Raw genomic sequence first — 18,260 nt, forward strand, 5'->3', positions numbered from 1 at the left:
TCCTGTAAGTGACAACTCATCCATGAATAAAGAATCACGTATAACATTTGTTATGGCTTGGAACTGTACGCTTATTCTTTCAACCTAAGAGCCAGTAATATAATTAACGGGTATGCTGTTAATAGAATTAAGGATACGTGTAAGGGAATAAAAAGATGTATTTTCCTTATATGTTTCTCTGTGCATATCTATTTGCTGTTCTCTGCATAGATCCGTAAGATAATTAATAGTAGTTATATCTGGGACTAGCATGGAATTGGAAGGGAGGATCATTATTTTTGGAAAGGGAGACTTATGCTATTCAGAAATGTTTGAATTTTTTATCATGAGCATGTACCATGTATACGAGAAACTAATTTGTTAAAATCAATAATCAACAGTAATATATCCAAAGCATTCCCATTAAAATGAAGACCAAAACAAGGATGCTCACTCTTTTTTTTTTAAAGGGAACACTTTTTAAAAAAAAAAATTTTTTTTTTTTTAACATTTATTGAGAGAGAGAGAGAGACAGAGCATGAACGGGGGAGGGGCAGAGAGAGAGGGAGACACAGAATCAGAAGCAGGCTCCAGGCTCTGAGCCATCAGCCCAGAGCCCGACGCGGGGCTCGAACTCACGGACCGCGAGATCGTGACCTGAGCTGAAGTTGGACACTCAACCGACTGAGCCACCCAGGCGCCCCGGATGCTCACTCTTAAAGGTGATTATTTCACATATTAAAACTTATGGTCAACACAAAATATGTAACTACTAGAAGAGAGGAGACATATGCAGATGACGTGACCATATATACACCAAAAAACCCCAAATAAACAAATCGAAACATGAGAATTATTGCATTCAGTCATGTGGAAGGAGACAAAAATCAAGGATGTTTCCATGTTATAGAAAAAAATGCTCAAATAGTATCTCATTCATTAGAGCAACTGAAATATAAACTATTTAAGAATTTCAAGAAGAAATATGGGCATCTCTGGGGGGCTTGACTAGTTGATTGAGTGTCGGACTCTTTTTTTTTTTATAATTTTTTTTTTTAATGTTGATTTATGTCCAAAGGGGAGAGAGACAGACCGTGAGTGGGGGAGAGGCAGAGAGACAGAGAGAAAGAGAGAGAGAGAGACAGATAGACAGACAGAATCTGAAGCAGGGTCCAGGCTCCGTGCTGTCAGCACAGAGCCTGACTCGGGGTTCGAACCCATGAACTCCAAGATCATGACCTGAGCCGAAGACAGATGGGCAACCAACTGAGCCACCCAGGTGCCCCTGAGTGTCTGACTCCTGATTTCAGTTCAGGTCATGATCCCAGGGTCATGGGATTGAGCTGTGCATCAGGTTTGGTGCTGAGTGTGAAGTCTGCTTAAGACTCTCTCTCCCTCTGCCCCTCTCCCATGCTAGCATGCTGTCTCTCTAAAATTAAAATTAAAAAAAAAAAAAAAGACTTTTAAGAAGAAACATACACAATCATTAGGAAGGAGACTATGGAACTTTACCAAGAGACATAACAGAAGACTTCACAGAAAGGCATAATTGCTAAAATCCTGAAAAACAAACAAAACAATTTAGCAATGCATATGGAGGGTTATAACCGTGTTTCTCATCTTCTGACCCTCTCCAGATCTGGGTGTGGCCTCCTTCGGAGGGAGCCCCCCTCAGAGAGCCACTCTCAGTCCTGTGGCTTGGGGGAGGTGGACTCCGCTTGTACCGCAGCCCTGGGGTGGGCATACAGTCAGACCTGGCTAATCGGCGTGTCAGTTTAACCTTTCTGGTCATAGGGTCCAAGGACAGGCAAGGTGACCCAAGCCAAGCCAACCGGACTCAGTTCTGGAACTTTTGTCAGAACCTCAGGGAAAGCAGAGGTGCTCTTTCTGTTGAGTTGCTGGGGGCTCTGGCATGGAGACAGTCTGCCTAGCCTTCTGTCTAGGACAGTCCAGTCTGCCTAGAAATGAAGGGAACACTCGTGAAGGCAAAGAGAAGAGACAAAATTTGGGTCTTTTCGGTACTGTGTGAACCCCTGAATCCAGCCACGCCCAAAGAGCTTACTTGCTTCAGTTTCATAGGTCAATATATTGTTCTGTTGAGAGGTAGCACAGTGCTATAGTCAAGAGTTTGTACTCTATAGAGTGAGACCGCCTGGCTCTAAAGTCTGGATCTGCCGAGGAGACTTTTGATAAGTTGCTTCATCTCTCCACACCTCAGTGCCCTCATCAACAAAACAGGAACGGGAATAGTACCTAACTCATAAGGTTATTAATAGAATTAAGGGGCGCCTGGGTGGCTCAGTCTGTTGAGCATCCAACTTCGGCTCAGGTCATGATCTCATGGTTTGCGAGTTCGAGCCCCACATCAGGCTCTGTGCGCACAAGCTCAAAGTGGAGCCTGCTTCGGATTCTGTGTCTCCCTCTCTCTCTGCCCTCCCCTGCTTGTGCTCTGTCTCTCTCACCCTCGAAAATAAAAGATAAAAATTTAAAAAAATTTAATAGAATTCAGTGAATTAATGTGTAGAGTCTCAGAACAGAGCACAGCATACATCACTATTAGCTGCTTTTTGCTTTTATTGTCATTTAAGCTATTTGAGTTTGGTTTCTATCACTTGTAGCCACAGTGATTTTTTTTATAAAAACAAGTCTAATCATGCTGGTCTCTTGCTCAAAATCCCCCTTAAAAAATCCCATATCAGGGCGCCTAGGTGGCTCAGTTGGTTGAGTGTCCACCCCCTGGTTTTGGCTCAGGTCATCATTCACGGTTCCATGAGTTGGAGTCTGGCATCAGGCTCCACTCTGACAGTATGGAGCTTGAGATTGTCTCCCTCTCTCTGTCCCTCCTGTTCCCTCTCTCTCAAAATAAGCAAATAAATTAAAAAAAAAAATCCCACTTCATTCTGCGTAACTTCTAAATCCTTATCAGGGCCTAACCTAGTTCTCTGCCCTGCCCTAACCTCTTCCAGGCTGGGTAGGAAGTTCTGGTGTAGGGGGCTGGGTCCTGCCAGAGTAGGAGGAGCAGGAGAACTCTGAACCAAGCAGCAGTCATCTGCATCCCACAGCATCACACCTGCTATCTCAGTCTACTTATTTGTCTGTCTTGTCCACAAGGCCTAGAGCACTTTTGACTGTTCTCACTCATCTTTGCCAGCTCGTAGCCAGCTCGTGTGTATTTTCTCCAGGAGGGTGGGTGGTAGCAGCTAGGTAAAGAGGAGAGCAGACCAAAGGAGCTGGTGAGGCCTCGGGAGGGGTCCTGGAGTGAGCAAGGACTCATGGGGTTCCTCCACATCAAGCTATTTCTATCTTCCTGGCTCTGGATATGTCAGCATCAGCCAGAGGGCAAAGAAGCCCAGTCTCGTGGGGGACTGGACACTGCAAACAGGCCCCCTCCACACAAAGACTGCACACTGGCCTGAGGCAGCAGCGGGGTACAGGGCACGACCCCTGTATACGCTGGTCCCAGAAGGATTTTAGGCAACTGTCATTTTACAGACAGAATCCTGATTTGTAAAGATGAGGGAGGCTGCCAAAACAGGCTGTTATCCAATCCTGTGAAGTCTCACAAGCCAACCAGTAACCATAAACATTTAGAAGAGAAAATAATTCGGGAAAGCTAGTTCTATGTAAAATTATACTCCAGGAACTCTTTTATTTCTCTTTCCTCCGAATTTGCCCACCAAACCTAGTAGTTCCCTTATGTTCCCTGAAGCCTTTTTAGCAACTATTAACTTTTAAATCCTATTCTCCTAAAGGAAAGCAACATTGCCATTTGAGTCACCAAAATGAGGAGCACACCCTGCCTACCTGCTGTTGGGGCCCTTCCTGCCCAGGGGGGTGTTTTTCTGCTTCTTCCTTGACTCACTTTTATTTTCTTCATTTTCCTGAAAAGTACCTGCTTTCCTTTTCATCACAACAACTTAATAATACTCCCTGTGATATTGTGATTTATAGTAAGAAATATGTATTTTGGTCTTCTTCCAAGGTTCCTGGCACATAGCTCCTAAAACTCTTGGAATTTTCTATGTGATAAGAGAGATAAAGTGTGTTTTGTTATTCGTAACAAGCCTCTCTACACCATACCTGAGTTTATGTTGATGAGGTGACTTTTGAAAAGCCCCTAGGAATGGGGGGCTGGTTGTCAAGGGAACCAACCACTGATTACAGGTTTGGAACTTTCAGTCCCACCACTCTGGGGAAGGGAGAGGTTAGAAGTAGAATCAATCAACAACGGCCAATGATTTAATCAATCACACCTATATAATGAAGCCTGGAAAAAGCCCAAAGGACAGGGCTCGGAGAGCCTCTGGGTTGGTGAACACGGGCAGGTGCTAGAGGGTTGGTGCGTCCGGAGTGGGTGTGGAAGCTGCACACCCCTTGCCCTGCGCATCCCTTTCATCTGGCTGATAATGAGTTATAGCTTTTTATGATGTAGTAAGTAAAATGTTTTCGGAGTTCTGTGAGCTGCTCTCGCAAATTAACTGAACCCATGGTGGCAGTCATGAGAACCTCTCCTTTACATCCAGTTGGTAGTAAGCAAGGGTAACAACACCCTGGACATGTGATTGGTGTCTAAAGGGGAGGAGGACAGTCCTGTGGGACTAAGCCCTTCCACTGTGGGGTCTGATGCTAACTTCCAGTAAATAGTGTCAAAACTGACTCAGAATTGCCGGTGTGGGAAAAACTCCCAGCGCACATTTGGTGATCAGAAGTGCCAGAAGGGAAGTATTCTGTGAGGAGACAGAAAACAGAAGAGTCTTCCTAAAGACTCTTAAAGACTTCCTAAAGACTCCTAAACACTCCCCTTTCTGTTATGAGTCCACTTCATAGGCACAAATCCTCCAAGGAATGGAATCATTTATGGGGTATTCCTGATTCACTACTCCTAACATAAGTTTCTCTCTCCCTTTTTTAAAACTTGGAGTATGTCCAAACAAATAGAGAGTGTTAACAAACCCTCATATACCCATCAAAAAGCTTCAATAACCATCAACATTTTGCCATGTTATTATCACCCTTCTGCTGAATACCACCTTTTTTTGCTGGAATGTTTTGAAGCAAATCCCAATCAACGAAGACACAGTACATGTTCAAACTTCCCAAATTTTCTTTTAAAATGTCTTTTGTTTGCTTGAATCTCAACCCCAAAATGCTTATCTTATTTGGTTGTCATATCTCTTAACTCTCATTTTAGATGCCTTCTACCTCTTTTTTTTTTCCCCCATGCTACTTGACTTGTTAAATCAGGTCAACTGCCTATAGAACATGCCACATTCTGATCTGTCTAATGGCCTCCTTGTGGTGTATAATTTGCTCCACTACACCGCGTATTTTGTGTACACTGGGAATTCATTCCAGAGGACTGATGAGATTATGTCAGGTCCCCTCCCACCCTGGGGACAGGGGAGAAGAGGGAGAGGTGCAAGAATATACTATGGGGGTACTGTGTGGTTCTTAGGAGATATGATCAACTAACTGGTTATCTCATTTTTGGTGATGCTGAGGTTGACCAATGGATTTGAGTGAGAAAGTCCTGATCTTTCCCTTATGAAGTTCCCCAGTGACCTTTTACTAACTGGTTTTATCCTCCATTGTTGACCACTTGCCCGAGTCAGTTAATTCATTATGGTCTGCAAAATGGTGATTTTCCTAATTGTATCGTCTCTTCTATCCAGAAAATACGGAGACTTTTCTAAACAGAAGAACAACCTTCCCCCATCCAGTAGGGCTATTTGATTACGCTAAAAAACAGTTGTACCGGAGAAGCAGGAAATTTGTTTAATTCCTTGTTTTTCTTTTAATTAGCAATTTTCAGAATAATGAGTTGGTAGCACAGTGGGTCTTGGCCACTCAAAATCAAAGGATCCAGTGCTTCCAGAGTGGCAGCCACCCCCTGGCCCCAGTGGCTTCCACCCACACGGACTGGGCAGGGCAGACAGTACATCTTGTTGATCCACAATGAAGTTTACAAAATCACCCAAATTCCAGCTGCTTAATTAATTATAGATTCTTCTAAAGGCTAAAATCTGAAGGCAATTTAGATGCTAGAAGAGTCACCTCAATAAAAGAATAAGTCAAAAAGAGTGGTTAGAAATTAGCAACAGCCTGAAAACTGGATTTATATAAGCTTTTAATGAAGTGAACTTCAGTTTCTGATTAATAGCAGCAATTTGGGTTTTCACTTGGCACATATAGTTAGGAAATATTGACCCCATAATCTGTTATGAAAGATCTACTAGTCAAAACAAGAAAGAAAATAAAGAAGAAACAATGAATTTTACCTTTAGGCAAAAAAAAAAAAAAAAAAAGGAACAACATGCAAATTTAATTCCATTAAGGTTAATGAAAATCACATTTTGAAACCAGCCCCTAATATTTTCCGTTGCTGTTGCTCTACAATATTTTTGGCATATATCTACCAAAAGAAATGTGAATATGTCTGAATTAAGGTTCTTACGAGTCAGTGCTTACAAATGAATTATTTCAAACAGATTCACAGATAATCACACAGTACACAAAAGACATTTGTTAGTGCATAAAGTTGAAGGCCGAGATTCAATTACATAAAGGTTTGATTTAAAGTCTGCCTGCCCGCTTACAAAGTGGTGATGATACTTGAAAAGCCACTAAAATTGCCAGAAGAAATAAAATAGAGTCTCCTTAAAGACATACAACTCCTGGGATCCCTAAAGCTGCCCTGGGCTTCTGGAATGTCTATGCACAGCATCTGCCCGGAGGGCCATGTCCTCCCAACACTGAGGCCCCAGCCCCAGCCCTAGAGCCCCCCACCACCACCCCAAGAAGTGGCAAGGGCTCCTCACTCATCGCACAAGAATCGTCAAGGATGCTGTTCCTGCTGCCCTCCCTTCCACCTTCCCTTCAAAGGCTGACCTCAGGACACTCTGACCTCCCCTCCCCCGCCCCTACTCTCCTGTACTCTCCCTTTTGCTCACTGTTTCAGCCACAATAGGTCCTCACCACTCTCCAAACACTCAGGTTCATCCTGCCTCAGAAACTGCGCTAGCCATTCCCTCTGCCTGGAATCCTCTGTTCCTGCTTATCAACAGGGCTTACTCCTTCACCTCCTTCAGGTCTTTATTTAAAAAAAGAAACAAGGGGGGGGGCACCTGGGTGGTTGGGCATCTGACTTTGGCTGGGGTCAAGATCCTGCAGTTTTTGAATTTGAGGGGCTCAGTGCTGACAGCTCAGATCCTGGAGCCTGCTGCAGATTCTGTGCCTCCCTCTCTCTCTGCCTCTTCCCCACTCACACTCTGTCTCTCTCAAAAATAAAACAGTAAAAATATTTTAGATAAATAAATAACAAATAAAGAAAGAAACAAGGGGCCCCAAATGGAGTCACTTGTGCTAAGCCTCACATCAGCAAACCAAGATTTAATACTTAACCTAACTGCAATTTCAGCTTCTTCCAGGAATAATACCTGTAACCTGTCAATTTAGAATTACCTGGTCAACAGTAGTGAGGTAATCCACCCAAGAGACCCGTTCCATCTCATATAGAAGGTAGTGGCCTTGCTGGAAGCAATCCACTCTTTGCTAGAAACTTTCTTTGCCTGCTCCTTTCTGCCTTATAAAAGCCTTCTATGTTGTATAGCTCCTTGGAGCTCCTTTCTATCTGCTTGCTAGATGGAATGCTGCCCGATTCATGAATAGCTGAATAAAGCCAGTAAGATCTTTAAAATTTACTTGGATGAATTTTGTTTTTTAGTGAGTCAAATGTCACCTCAATGACACCGTTTCTAATTATCTTATCTAAGACTGCAGTCCTCTTTTCTCTACACAAAGGGAACAATTTCTATCTTGTTCACTAGTGTATCCTTTGTGCCTGGCAGTATCTGGCACAAATAAAGTGTTCAATATATATCTGTGCAATGAATGCATGAATCACAAGTCAGTTTGATTCTTTTACTTACGTGTGCACTGAAAAAGGAATTTTATTAAAGACAAGTGATAAATACTTGTAAAAAGAGGTGGACATCTGTGACTTTCTGATAAATAAAAAAAACACTTTACAGGATTGTCTATACGGCTTTAATATGGACTACACGGTTTAAGTGCAAAGGATAACAGATTTCTAGGACAAGAGATACTGAGGTAGATAAAATCAAGGAGAAAGCAGCCAATTTAGCCAGGCCAGCATTTTACAGGAAAACTGGAATTAACATAATCTTAAAAATCTCTGGTAGAGATAGATTCTCCTAGACTCAAAGAGAAAAGATACAGACAGCAGGTCCTGTGCGGTCCACCTCACAAAAAGGTTTGGTTGGGATATTCAAAGCTTTGTATAAAGAACAAATTCAATATGTGAAACCATATTTTTCCTGAATTCACATTTTGGCTGGACTGACAGTTTGAGACTTATACAAAGGAATTCCCATGAAGCAGTTAATTAAGATCACATTTCCTATTTAGACAAAATCCCAGTTCATATACGATGTAAACTACGTGTTTTCTATAAATCCAGAGGAGGACAAGTCCTACCTAAACTGTCAACTGGCTTGTCCAAAGGTTGTTAGGTACTGCAAATATATTTAATGGATACCCCACCCCCAGCCCTCTTCCTTCCCCAATGTCCCATTCTTGGCGGGAGGCAAAGAGAGGGAGGACTCTTGGTAGAAGCAGTCCCCTTGGGCTTTTATGATGAAAAGGTCCTGGCAGCTGCTCCATCAGGCAGGTAATACTGCTGCTGCCTTACAACAAGGGAGGTGCTGACTTCAAGAACCAGGAAAGGGGCACCTGGGTGGCTCAGGTAGTTGAACATCCCACTTCAGTTCAGGTCATGATCTCACAGTTGGTGAGGTGAAGCCCCACGTCGGGCTCTGCGCTGACAGCTCAGAGCCTGGAGCCTGATTCAGATTCTGTGTGTGTGTCTCTCTCTCTCTCTCTCTCTCTCTCTCTCTGCCCCTTCCCTCTTTGCCCCCTGTCTCTCTCTCTCTCTCTCTCTTAAAAATAAATAAACATTAAAAAACAAAACAGGAAAGAAATTAACAGAGCAACGGTTTTAGGAGTGGCAGTTTTTTCCCCTTAAAAGGATTCCAGTTAGAAAAATACTTGCCGAACATTTCTCTCTGATGTTGGTTTGGTACATAGTTGTGTTCTGCACTTCAGAGAAGGGCTATTAGCACCATTCAAGCCATGCTGGAAGCAGTAATAATAAATGATGACAACTGGGTAAAGTGTTTCAGAAACACTAATCACCTCTGATCTTCACCAGAACTCTGGAAGGTGGGTGGTAATTCCATTTTATTTTATTTTTTAAAGATTTTTTTTTTAAGTAACCTCTACTCCCAGTGTGAGGCTCGAACCCACAGCCACAAGACCAAGAGTCACACACTCTATCGACTGAGCCAGCCAGGTGCCCTGATAATTCCATTTTATAATTCCAGTTTATAGATGGGCAAAGTGAGGCTTAGAGAGTTTAGAAGATTTACTCAAGACTATACAGACAGAAGCAGAGTCATTTTCTAAACCCAGATCTTCTGACCCCATGCCTCATAACCATGATCCTAGCGCTTGTTAACTAGTGAAACACTACAGTTACAACTCATTTCTCTACCAGTGAGATTATAACCATAAGATTGGGAGGGTAAGGGGCAAAGTCACTGACAAGTCCAGACAGGACAGGACTCATGCACACCAGGTCTGTCCCAGAGCACAGAGTGAGCAGCTGCAGTTCCTAGCCAGGCACCGAGATCAAGGAGCACATCCCAGACCTGGCTGTGAGTAAGGGAACAGAACAAGCATGCTTTGGCCCCCCTCTAGGGTGGGACAGTGGGATCAGTACTTTGACTTAGGTTTAAAATGGTGACGGGAATGCAAGATGGTGCAGCCACTCTGGAAAACAGTATGGAGGTTTCTCAAAAAACTAAAAATAGAACTATCCTACGACCCAGCAATTGCACTACTAGGCATTTATCCACGGGGTACAGGTGTGCTGTTTCAAAGGGACACGTGCACCCCCATGTTTATAGCAGCACTATCAACAATAGCCAAAGTATGAAAGGAGCCCAAATGTCCATCAATGGATGAATGGATAAAGAAGATGTGGTATATATATACAATGGAGTATTACCCAGCAATCCAAAAGAAGGAAATCCTGCCATTTGCAACTACGTGGATGGAACTGGAGGGTATTATGCTAAGTGAAATTAGTCAGAGAAAGACAAAAATCATATGACTTCATTCATATGAGGACTTTAAGAGACAAAACAGATGAACATAAGGGAAGGGAATCAAAAATAATATAAAAACAGTGAGGGGGACAAAACATAAGAGACTCATAAATATGGAGAAAAAACTGAGAGTTACTGGAGGGGTTGGGGGAGGGGGGATGGGCTAAATGGGTAAGGGGCACTAAGGAATCTACTCCTGAAATCACTGTTGCACTATATGTTAACTAATTTGAATGTAAATTAAAAAAAAAAATTAAAAGAAAAAAATAATAAAATAAAAAGTAAAATGGTGATGCATTTCAACACTGAATTCAGGGCTGTTCTCAGTCACAGTCCTCGGCTAAGCTCCTCAGCAGAGAAGTCCTACCTAGCCAGTCAAGTTCAGCATTGTGAGGCCCCAGGGATGAATGTTAAAGAGTCTCTCAAGGCCTTGCCGATAAAACCCTAAAAAGACCAACAGGAAAAACCCCAAATGCCTAGCCATTCCATGTGAATTGGTGAGTATTCTGAGGGTAAGACCCTTATTGGCCCATGGCAGTACCTAAGTTCCAGAAACAACAAATACTGCTCTGTGGAAAAAGCAAAATGTTAAGTCTGCGGGCCTAAACTTGGCAATCACACTTTAGAATTTACTTATAAGTCAGCTGTTTGAAACTTAGAATACACCCATAGATTCTAAAACCCATCAACAGCACTTAGTTTCCAGTCTAGCCTCCAAAGCCTGTTTAGCCTATTATGTACAAAAACATGGTAGTACTCCAGCTGTCCTAATCACATTTCAGTGGGGAAGCCAAGTCAAAATCCCAAACCACAACAATTAGAAATATTTCTCCTGGGGCGTCTGCGTGGCTCAGTCGATTGAGCGTCTGACTTCGGCTCAGGTCATGATCCTGTAGTTCGTGAGTTCGAGCCCCGTGTCAGGCTCTGTGCTAACAGCTCAGCGCCCGGAGCCTGCTTCAGATTCTGTGTCTCCCTCTCTCTCAGCCCCTTCCCCACTCATGCTCTGTCTCTCAAAAATGAATAAAATTTAAAAAAAGTTTTTAAAAAAGAAATATTTCTCCTTCTCAGCTCAAGTGGTCCATGACGGTCCCAAGAAAGCAGAAGGGCCAAGGTAAGTGCAACTTCAGCCCAGTAGCTTCCTAAACCCCCAGTCCTCAGGGCTGGTTCCTCCTGCTCTAGTTGTCTTGACCTGGGGAACAAGGGCACTCGCCAGGCAAGGGTTGGAGGGCAAAAGGGCCATGACTAACTCTGTCTCCTCTAGCACCTGGAGGCACGGGCTGAAAAAGAGCTCAAATGTGTTCAAGTTAAAATAAAAGCCTTTGGCCTTATTTTTCAAACCACTCTTGTCTGAAAGTCTAAAAACTAAAAGTGTTTATGTCATTACAGGATGAGAGCTGTGACAGGCTGAGTCTAATACTGTATAACCCTTTCTGAGAGGGCAGAGTCCCTAACTGCTCTCTTGCCACATCTCTGCAAAGCAGCGACCAGGCACACTGGTGGCTGAACAACATGGTCCTTTCTGTAAAACAAACAAAAGCCAAAGCTGTACATCTGTGCATGTGCACATATGTACCCAGACAGCAGTCTGGAACGGCACACGCTGGCCAACTAACGGTGGCCACTTCTGGGAAACAGAATGGGATGGGAGAGTAAAGCAGCAGTTTTACATTTCACCTTTTGAACTTCTTTTGAGAAGTACATTTTTTTTAAGTTTATTTACTTATTTTGAAAGCAAGACAGTGGGAGTGTGGAAAGGGGCAGACAGGGAGGGAAAGAGAAAATCCCAAGCAGGCTCTACACTGTCAGTGCAGAGCCTGACATGGACTCGATCTCACAACCCTGAGATCATGACCTAAACCGAAACCAAGAGTTGGCAGCTTAACCAACTGAACTACCCAGGTGCCCCAAAAAGTATATTAAAAAAAAATGCTTAATGTATATTTTACACATGTAACTCAAAAAATACTTGAAACTATCACAAGCCATTTTAAAAACACTTCAAGATGGTAATTTCCCTGAACATAAAATGTGATCATAGAAATAATCAGAAATTTAAAATATACTTGGACAGACTCAAAAGAAAATGACCAGCAGGTTCAGTAAACTACAGCCCACGGGCCAAATCCAGTTCAACAGACAGATCCAGAAGGTAAGACAGGTTTGTTTTTTTTAATTGTTTTTTTTTTTCAACGTTTATTTATTTTTGGGACAGAGAGAGACAGAGCATGAATGGGGGAGGGGCAGAGAGAGAGGGAGACACAGAATCGGAAACAGGCTCCAGGCTCTGAGCCATCAGCCCAGAGTCTGACGCGGGGCTCGAACTCACGGACTGCGAGATCGTGACCTGGCTGAAGTCGGACGCTTAACCGACTGTGCCACCCAGGCGCCCCAAGACAGGTTTTTATATTCATAAAGGTTATTTAAAAAGCAGAAGGGAACATCTGGGTGGCTCAGTCAGTTAAGTGTCCGACTCTCGACTTCGGCTCAGGTAATGATCTCGTGGTTCATGAAACTGAGCCCGGCATTGGGCTCTGTGTTGACAGTGCAGAACCTGCTTGGGATTCTCTCTTTCCCCCTCTCTCTGCCCCTCCCCTGCTTGTGCGTGCACTCTCTCTCTCTGAAATAAACTTAATTTACTATTTGCTTGGTACAGAAAGTCTGATGATCCCTAATTTACACCAATAATACTCTTTTCAAATATAGTTCTAAATTCTCTTGGAAACACCTTCAAAATCACTTTTAATCAATACAAATTAGTCACATTATTTAATAGCTTACCTTTTTTATACCCCCTAAATTCACAGCAGTATAAATTAACTTGTTTAGCCACCCTAACCACCAGAGTTGGCTCAGAAGACGTGATTTCCTAAAATCAAATTCAGCCCCAAGATGGAAAGGGGCATTCTCTGTTCTAGCATTCAGGAACCTAACCCCTGACACGTTGTTAAAATGCACAAGGACGTGAGAAATCAAACTCAGAAGAACTCTCTGAGCAGCTAACAATGATTTTTAAAATCTAGCAGTGACACTAGTGACACTAATCTAGCAGATCAGTTTAATAAATGATTTCCTAAATGAAGGAAATAGATCATCTTTATTCTGAATGAAATTTGTATTCTAATCTTACGTTCTAATCTAGAGCCCTGAAAGAGGGAGAATACTTCATTTCGATTAACAAAGACCCTAAGAAATATATTAATCAATTAATTTAGAACTGGAAAAATAATTTATCCCGTAAACATGTGTGAACTTTCTACATTAAATCAATGGTTCCATATAATGACAATTCACAAAGTTCATGCTCATATTTAGAATTCTCAGTCTCCACTATGTACTTTTAACAGTATGCTATTCAGAACTAAAGGTTCAACTTCAAAATTGAAAGAACATAAAATACAGGCTGATATGTTTAACAGTCTTTTAACCTACTTAATTTGAAATGAAAGCAATTTAGAACCTGGTATTGCACAAAGTGTTTTACAAGGACAGAGTATCAACAGAAAGAAGATGATCATCACTGCTGTGATTTAGGAGAAAAATGAAAACCGCATTCTCACTTCCCTCTGGAATACATTTTCCTACCCAAGTATGACACAGAAGATACTCTACCTCAATGTCCTGGAGGCTGAATTCCTTCTGATCTGTAAAGTTTGCGGCCCCAGCACTAAGTTCCATCAGCATCTTGGCGATCTCGGGCTTTATGGCTGAAGTCAGCCGACTGGCTGCTTCCATGACGTGCTCCTGCACATCTTTAAGCTGCATGGCTGCCTTGGAGTAGTGAGAGTTCCTAAACACAGTGCTGAAGAGATCCGTGAGGAAAGTACTGGCACGGCAGAAGACGTTGAGGGCATCCAGGTACTTGGAGATGCCCTGCTGGATGTCGGCGATGGGAGTGGAGTGGGGCATGGCGTGGTGGCAGCTGCCCGCAGCGGTCAGGCTGCCCAGGGGGGCGGTGGTGGCCGTCGACGCCAGGGGAGCACTCAGTGCTCGGCCCAGCTCAGGCATCGGGTACTGCTGGTGCTGCTGCACCTTCTGCTTGGACCCGCCAAGCAGGAAGCGCCGCTTGTAGTCCATTTTACTGTCCTGGGCGCTGCAGCAATACATGCGGGAGGGGTGGCTGTCCCGGTGACCGTGAGCGGGTCAGGGTCCTGATTCTATTTTCTTTCCCCCCAGAACTGTAGCTAGGTATAAAAATAGTGGAGTTCTGCAAATCTAAGTTTTAAAAAAGGCATTTCCATGAGGCAGGTGACCATGTGACCCAAAGTAGATGCAAGAACGACAGGTTTATGTAATTAATATTTTCAGTGTAGGCAGGACCCCTGACCAAAAATAAACATGTGTCCAAAATGCTGTATAGGAACTGTTAGCTTTCCACTCTCTTAATAAAAAGATATGCTTGCCGAGAAAAATGTTTACTTATAATTGCTTTGCAAGAATATTTTGGTACTTGTATTTACAATGGCAGAAAAATAACTTAACTTTTAAAAAATGTAATATAATGTAATATAATGTATCTTCAATATACCAGAAAAGTTAGAACCCCCAAACCCACAAGCTGATCAACAGCAATTTAAAAAGCAGTCCAGTTACTTCACACTAGGTCCTGAAGAAGGAAGATCAAACCTCTGCAGAATGTTGACAGAGCCTGCCTGCCAAATCCATTCACCTGCAAAGCTTCTTCTCAATGCGAAGCATTTCCAAATTTCCTTTGATGTTTTCTGAAAACAAGCGTTTTTTTAAAAAATGGCATTTGTTATTATAAGTCTCCTCCTCCTTTCTTTTTGTTTGCTGAGGTAGCAGTTTCCTTGTAACAGTAATAAGAGGTGCTTCCAGACTGGGCTGGCCCTCAATTGTAAAGTCTGAAGCAAGAATGCGCCGATGTATTTGTAAGGCCTCTAAGTCATTTCCTGTGAGGGGGAAAAATAAGATAAAGTTAGGAAAGTTACAGGACAATGAGGAATTCTGAAACATTAACTCCTGAAATGCTAAAATCCACAAAGGCGGGCTATAAGTAAGAAATCACAGACAACCTTACAAAAGCAGGTAGGGGAGCTAGAGTTGAACTATGACACGGTGACTATTAGAAAATTCTTCAAGTTGTACAAAAACAGTGCAACCAGGAAGGTTTGATTCCACACCAACCACTTCAAAGCTGAGGCTAACAGGGCCTGGATTTGTGATGGTATTCGGCATAACCCTTGATTCCTCCCCAAAGAGCTCATAAATTTGCAAGGGGATCAGGAGAGTATCCAGACCACGGTGAGGATGGTCAACAACTACAGCAGTCATAAGACCTTAAGGGGGACTGGAAAAGAGAGTGAGGAGCAAAAACAGAGAGATATCAGAAGGTTGCTACAAAGAAAATGTTCCCGTGAGGTAGCCCCTGACCGAAGGATAGGTTTTCACAAATGCAAAGGGATGGGTGGGGTTCCCCAGCTCAAAGGACCACCAGAGCAAAGGCCCTGAAACAGGACGGCACAGAGGGCATTCAGGATACTCCAGCTGGGCGGAAGCGCAGTGCACAGACAGAGCCTGGTGTGGTGAGTGGCTGACAGGAGGTCTGCCGACAGGATTCCCCTCGTCCCCACCTAGGTTCCCCTCTGGATGTTCAAAGGGAAGCCTGGCGGGGTGTGTGCTGGTTCTCACACCCTGGGGCACCTTCTGTAGAAACCCCGGCTCTGCACAGGTGTAAATAGCAACATCTGGGCTTCTCTGGTTACAGTTTCTGGTACCTTTAATGTTTATTTATTTTTGAAAGCACAGAGCACAAGCTGGGGAGGGACAGAGAGAGAGGGAGACACAGAATACAAAGCAGGATCCGGGCTCTGAGCTGTCAGCACACAGCCCGCCCGACACAAGACTCGAACCCACAGACCGCGAGATCATGACCTGAGCCGAAGTCGGATGCTTAACCAACTGAGCCACCCAGGCGCCCCTCTGGTCCTTTAACAGTGAAGTAGTGTGACTCTTCTCAAACAGCTAACATCAGGGCTCACATTTGCCTGAACTATCTGTTCTCCCAAATGTAACAACAGTCCAAGTCTATTTTACTGAGTGTTATACTTAGTCCCTGTTAAACTACAAACTACATGATCTCTGAATATAGTTTAGCCTACTTATTGATAAGTAGGTTTCCTTTCTTTTCATTTTACTTTTTTGTTGATAAAAAAATACAAGTCACACTTTGTCGCTCATCTTGGCCAACCACCACGCCTTTACAATTGCACAAGGAACGGAGGAAGGTACGGAGGCTAAAAGAGCAAGAGAGGAGAGAAACACACATACACTCTAAAGGTGTAGCAACTCTAAGCCAGGTAGCATGTAAGTACAACTAACCTGGCTGCCATTTGCAGCTCTGTGTTCAAGAGAATCTTAGCTCTTAAAAAATCTGGGGCGCCTGGGTGGCTCGGTCAGTTGAGCGACCGACTTCGGCTCGGGTCATGATCTCACGGTTTGTGAGTTCGAGCCCCGCATCAGGCTCTGTGCTGACAGCTCAGAGCCTGGAGCCTGCTTCAGATTCTGTGTCTCCCTCTCTCTCTGCCCCTCCCCCACTCATGCTGTCTCTCTCTGTCTCGGAAATAAATAAACATTACAAAAAAATCTCATAAGCTTTTTATTTATTATTTTTTTTATTAAATTTTTTTTAATGTTTACTTATTTTTGAGAGAGAGAGAGACAGAGCATGAATGGGGGAGGGTCAGAGGGAGAGAGAGACACAGAATCCGAAGCAGGCTCCAGGCTCTGATCTGTCAGCAGAGAGCCCGACGCGAGGCTCGAACCCACGAGCTGTGAGATCATGACCTGAGCCGAAGTCGGACGCTCAACCGACTAAGCCACCCAGGTGCCCCTCATAAGCTTTTTAAGAAACAACAAATCAGACAACTACTTGTAAGAAATGTTCCCAAATGTTCTTTTTTCAAATTTATGACAATAAGGAAATCCTATCTATCCCTACCCAAGTGCTCTATTATAACTGATGTAGCTTTACAAATTCTGATGTACAACAGAAGTCCTCAACAGGAATGCTGTTTACACAGAAACCATGTGGTCTATGAAAGAAAATCATCGTCTTGAGCTGGCTATAGTGAGCGTCTTGCGCAGTTCTGAGGAGCACTCTTTGTTCTGTATGACACACGGGTGCCTGTGGCTCTGACAGTCCACCCCCATTCCTCTGCTAGTTGGTCCTGAAAGGCCAAGAAGACCCATATACTTACCTAATTTTAAAGAAAGCATCATAAATAATTATACTCTTTTTTCACTTTACGTATTTCCAAAATTTACTTGAATCAAACTTAGAATGCTTAAAGATACACTATTTCTCACCAAATTCATCTACAAATTCAAAATCAAAATCTAAACCACCTTTTTTATAGAAACCAGCAAGCTGATCCTAAGATTCATATGGAAATGCAAGGGACCCACGATGCCCAAAACATGTATTAGAAAAAAATATGTTGTTGAGGAGCCTGGTGGCTCAGTCGGTTAAGCGTCTGACTTCAGCTTGGGTCATGATCTCACGGTTCATGAATTTGAGCCCGGTGTTGGGCTCTGTGCTGATAGTTCAGAGTCAGGAAGGATACTGCTTCGGATTCCGTGTTTCTGTTTCTCTCTCTCTCTCTCTCTCTGCCCCTCCCCCGTTTGCACTTGCGCTCTCTCTCTCAAAAATAAATACACGTTAAAAACAAAAAGAAAAAAATACATTGGAGGATTCACACTTCCTGATTTGAAAAACTACTATACAGCTATAATAATCAGTGGAGTACTGGCATGAGGAAAGACACATAAATCAATGGAAATAGATAAACATTAAAAAAAACTTAAAAAAAAAAGAGCAACAAACAAAAACAATACAAGTATGAGCAACAACGTGGAGAACCTAGAACTCTCATACAGTGTTGGTAGGAATCTGAAATGATGCAAACCACATCAGTCTGGATGCAAACCGTCTGGCAGTTCCTCAAAATGTTAGAATTGCCATATGACCCAAAATTCCACTCCTAACTACGTACCCATGAAAACTGAAAATACAAGTTCATATAAAAACTTACACATGACAGCTAAATAAAATCATAAGCGAAAAACTTATACACAAAT

The 18,260-nt window shown here is 43.0% G+C and overlaps 1 protein-coding gene across 2 annotated transcripts in view; it reads right to left on the bottom strand.

Annotated features, from left to right (window-relative positions):
- The window catches only part of GARRE1 (granule associated Rac and RHOG effector 1), an 82,533-nt gene that overhangs the window by 38,016 nt on the left and 26,257 nt on the right, over window positions 1–18,260 (bottom strand). For both annotated transcript variants that reach the window (XM_047078289.1, XM_047078288.1), the window contains exon 2: window positions 13,776–15,073. In XM_047078289.1, coding sequence (XP_046934245.1) covers window positions 13,776–14,270 — 495 coding nt within the window. In that variant the 5' untranslated portion in view covers window positions 14,271–15,073. The remainder of the gene's footprint in view (window positions 1–13,775; window positions 15,074–18,260) is intronic.

This window comes from Lynx rufus, unplaced genomic scaffold, assembly GCF_022079265.1.
Source record: "Lynx rufus isolate CCGP_SWC_20201006 ecotype Redwood Valley unplaced genomic scaffold, mLynRuf1.p SCAF_16, whole genome shotgun sequence".
Taxonomy (NCBI): Eukaryota; Metazoa; Chordata; class Mammalia; order Carnivora; family Felidae; genus Lynx; species Lynx rufus.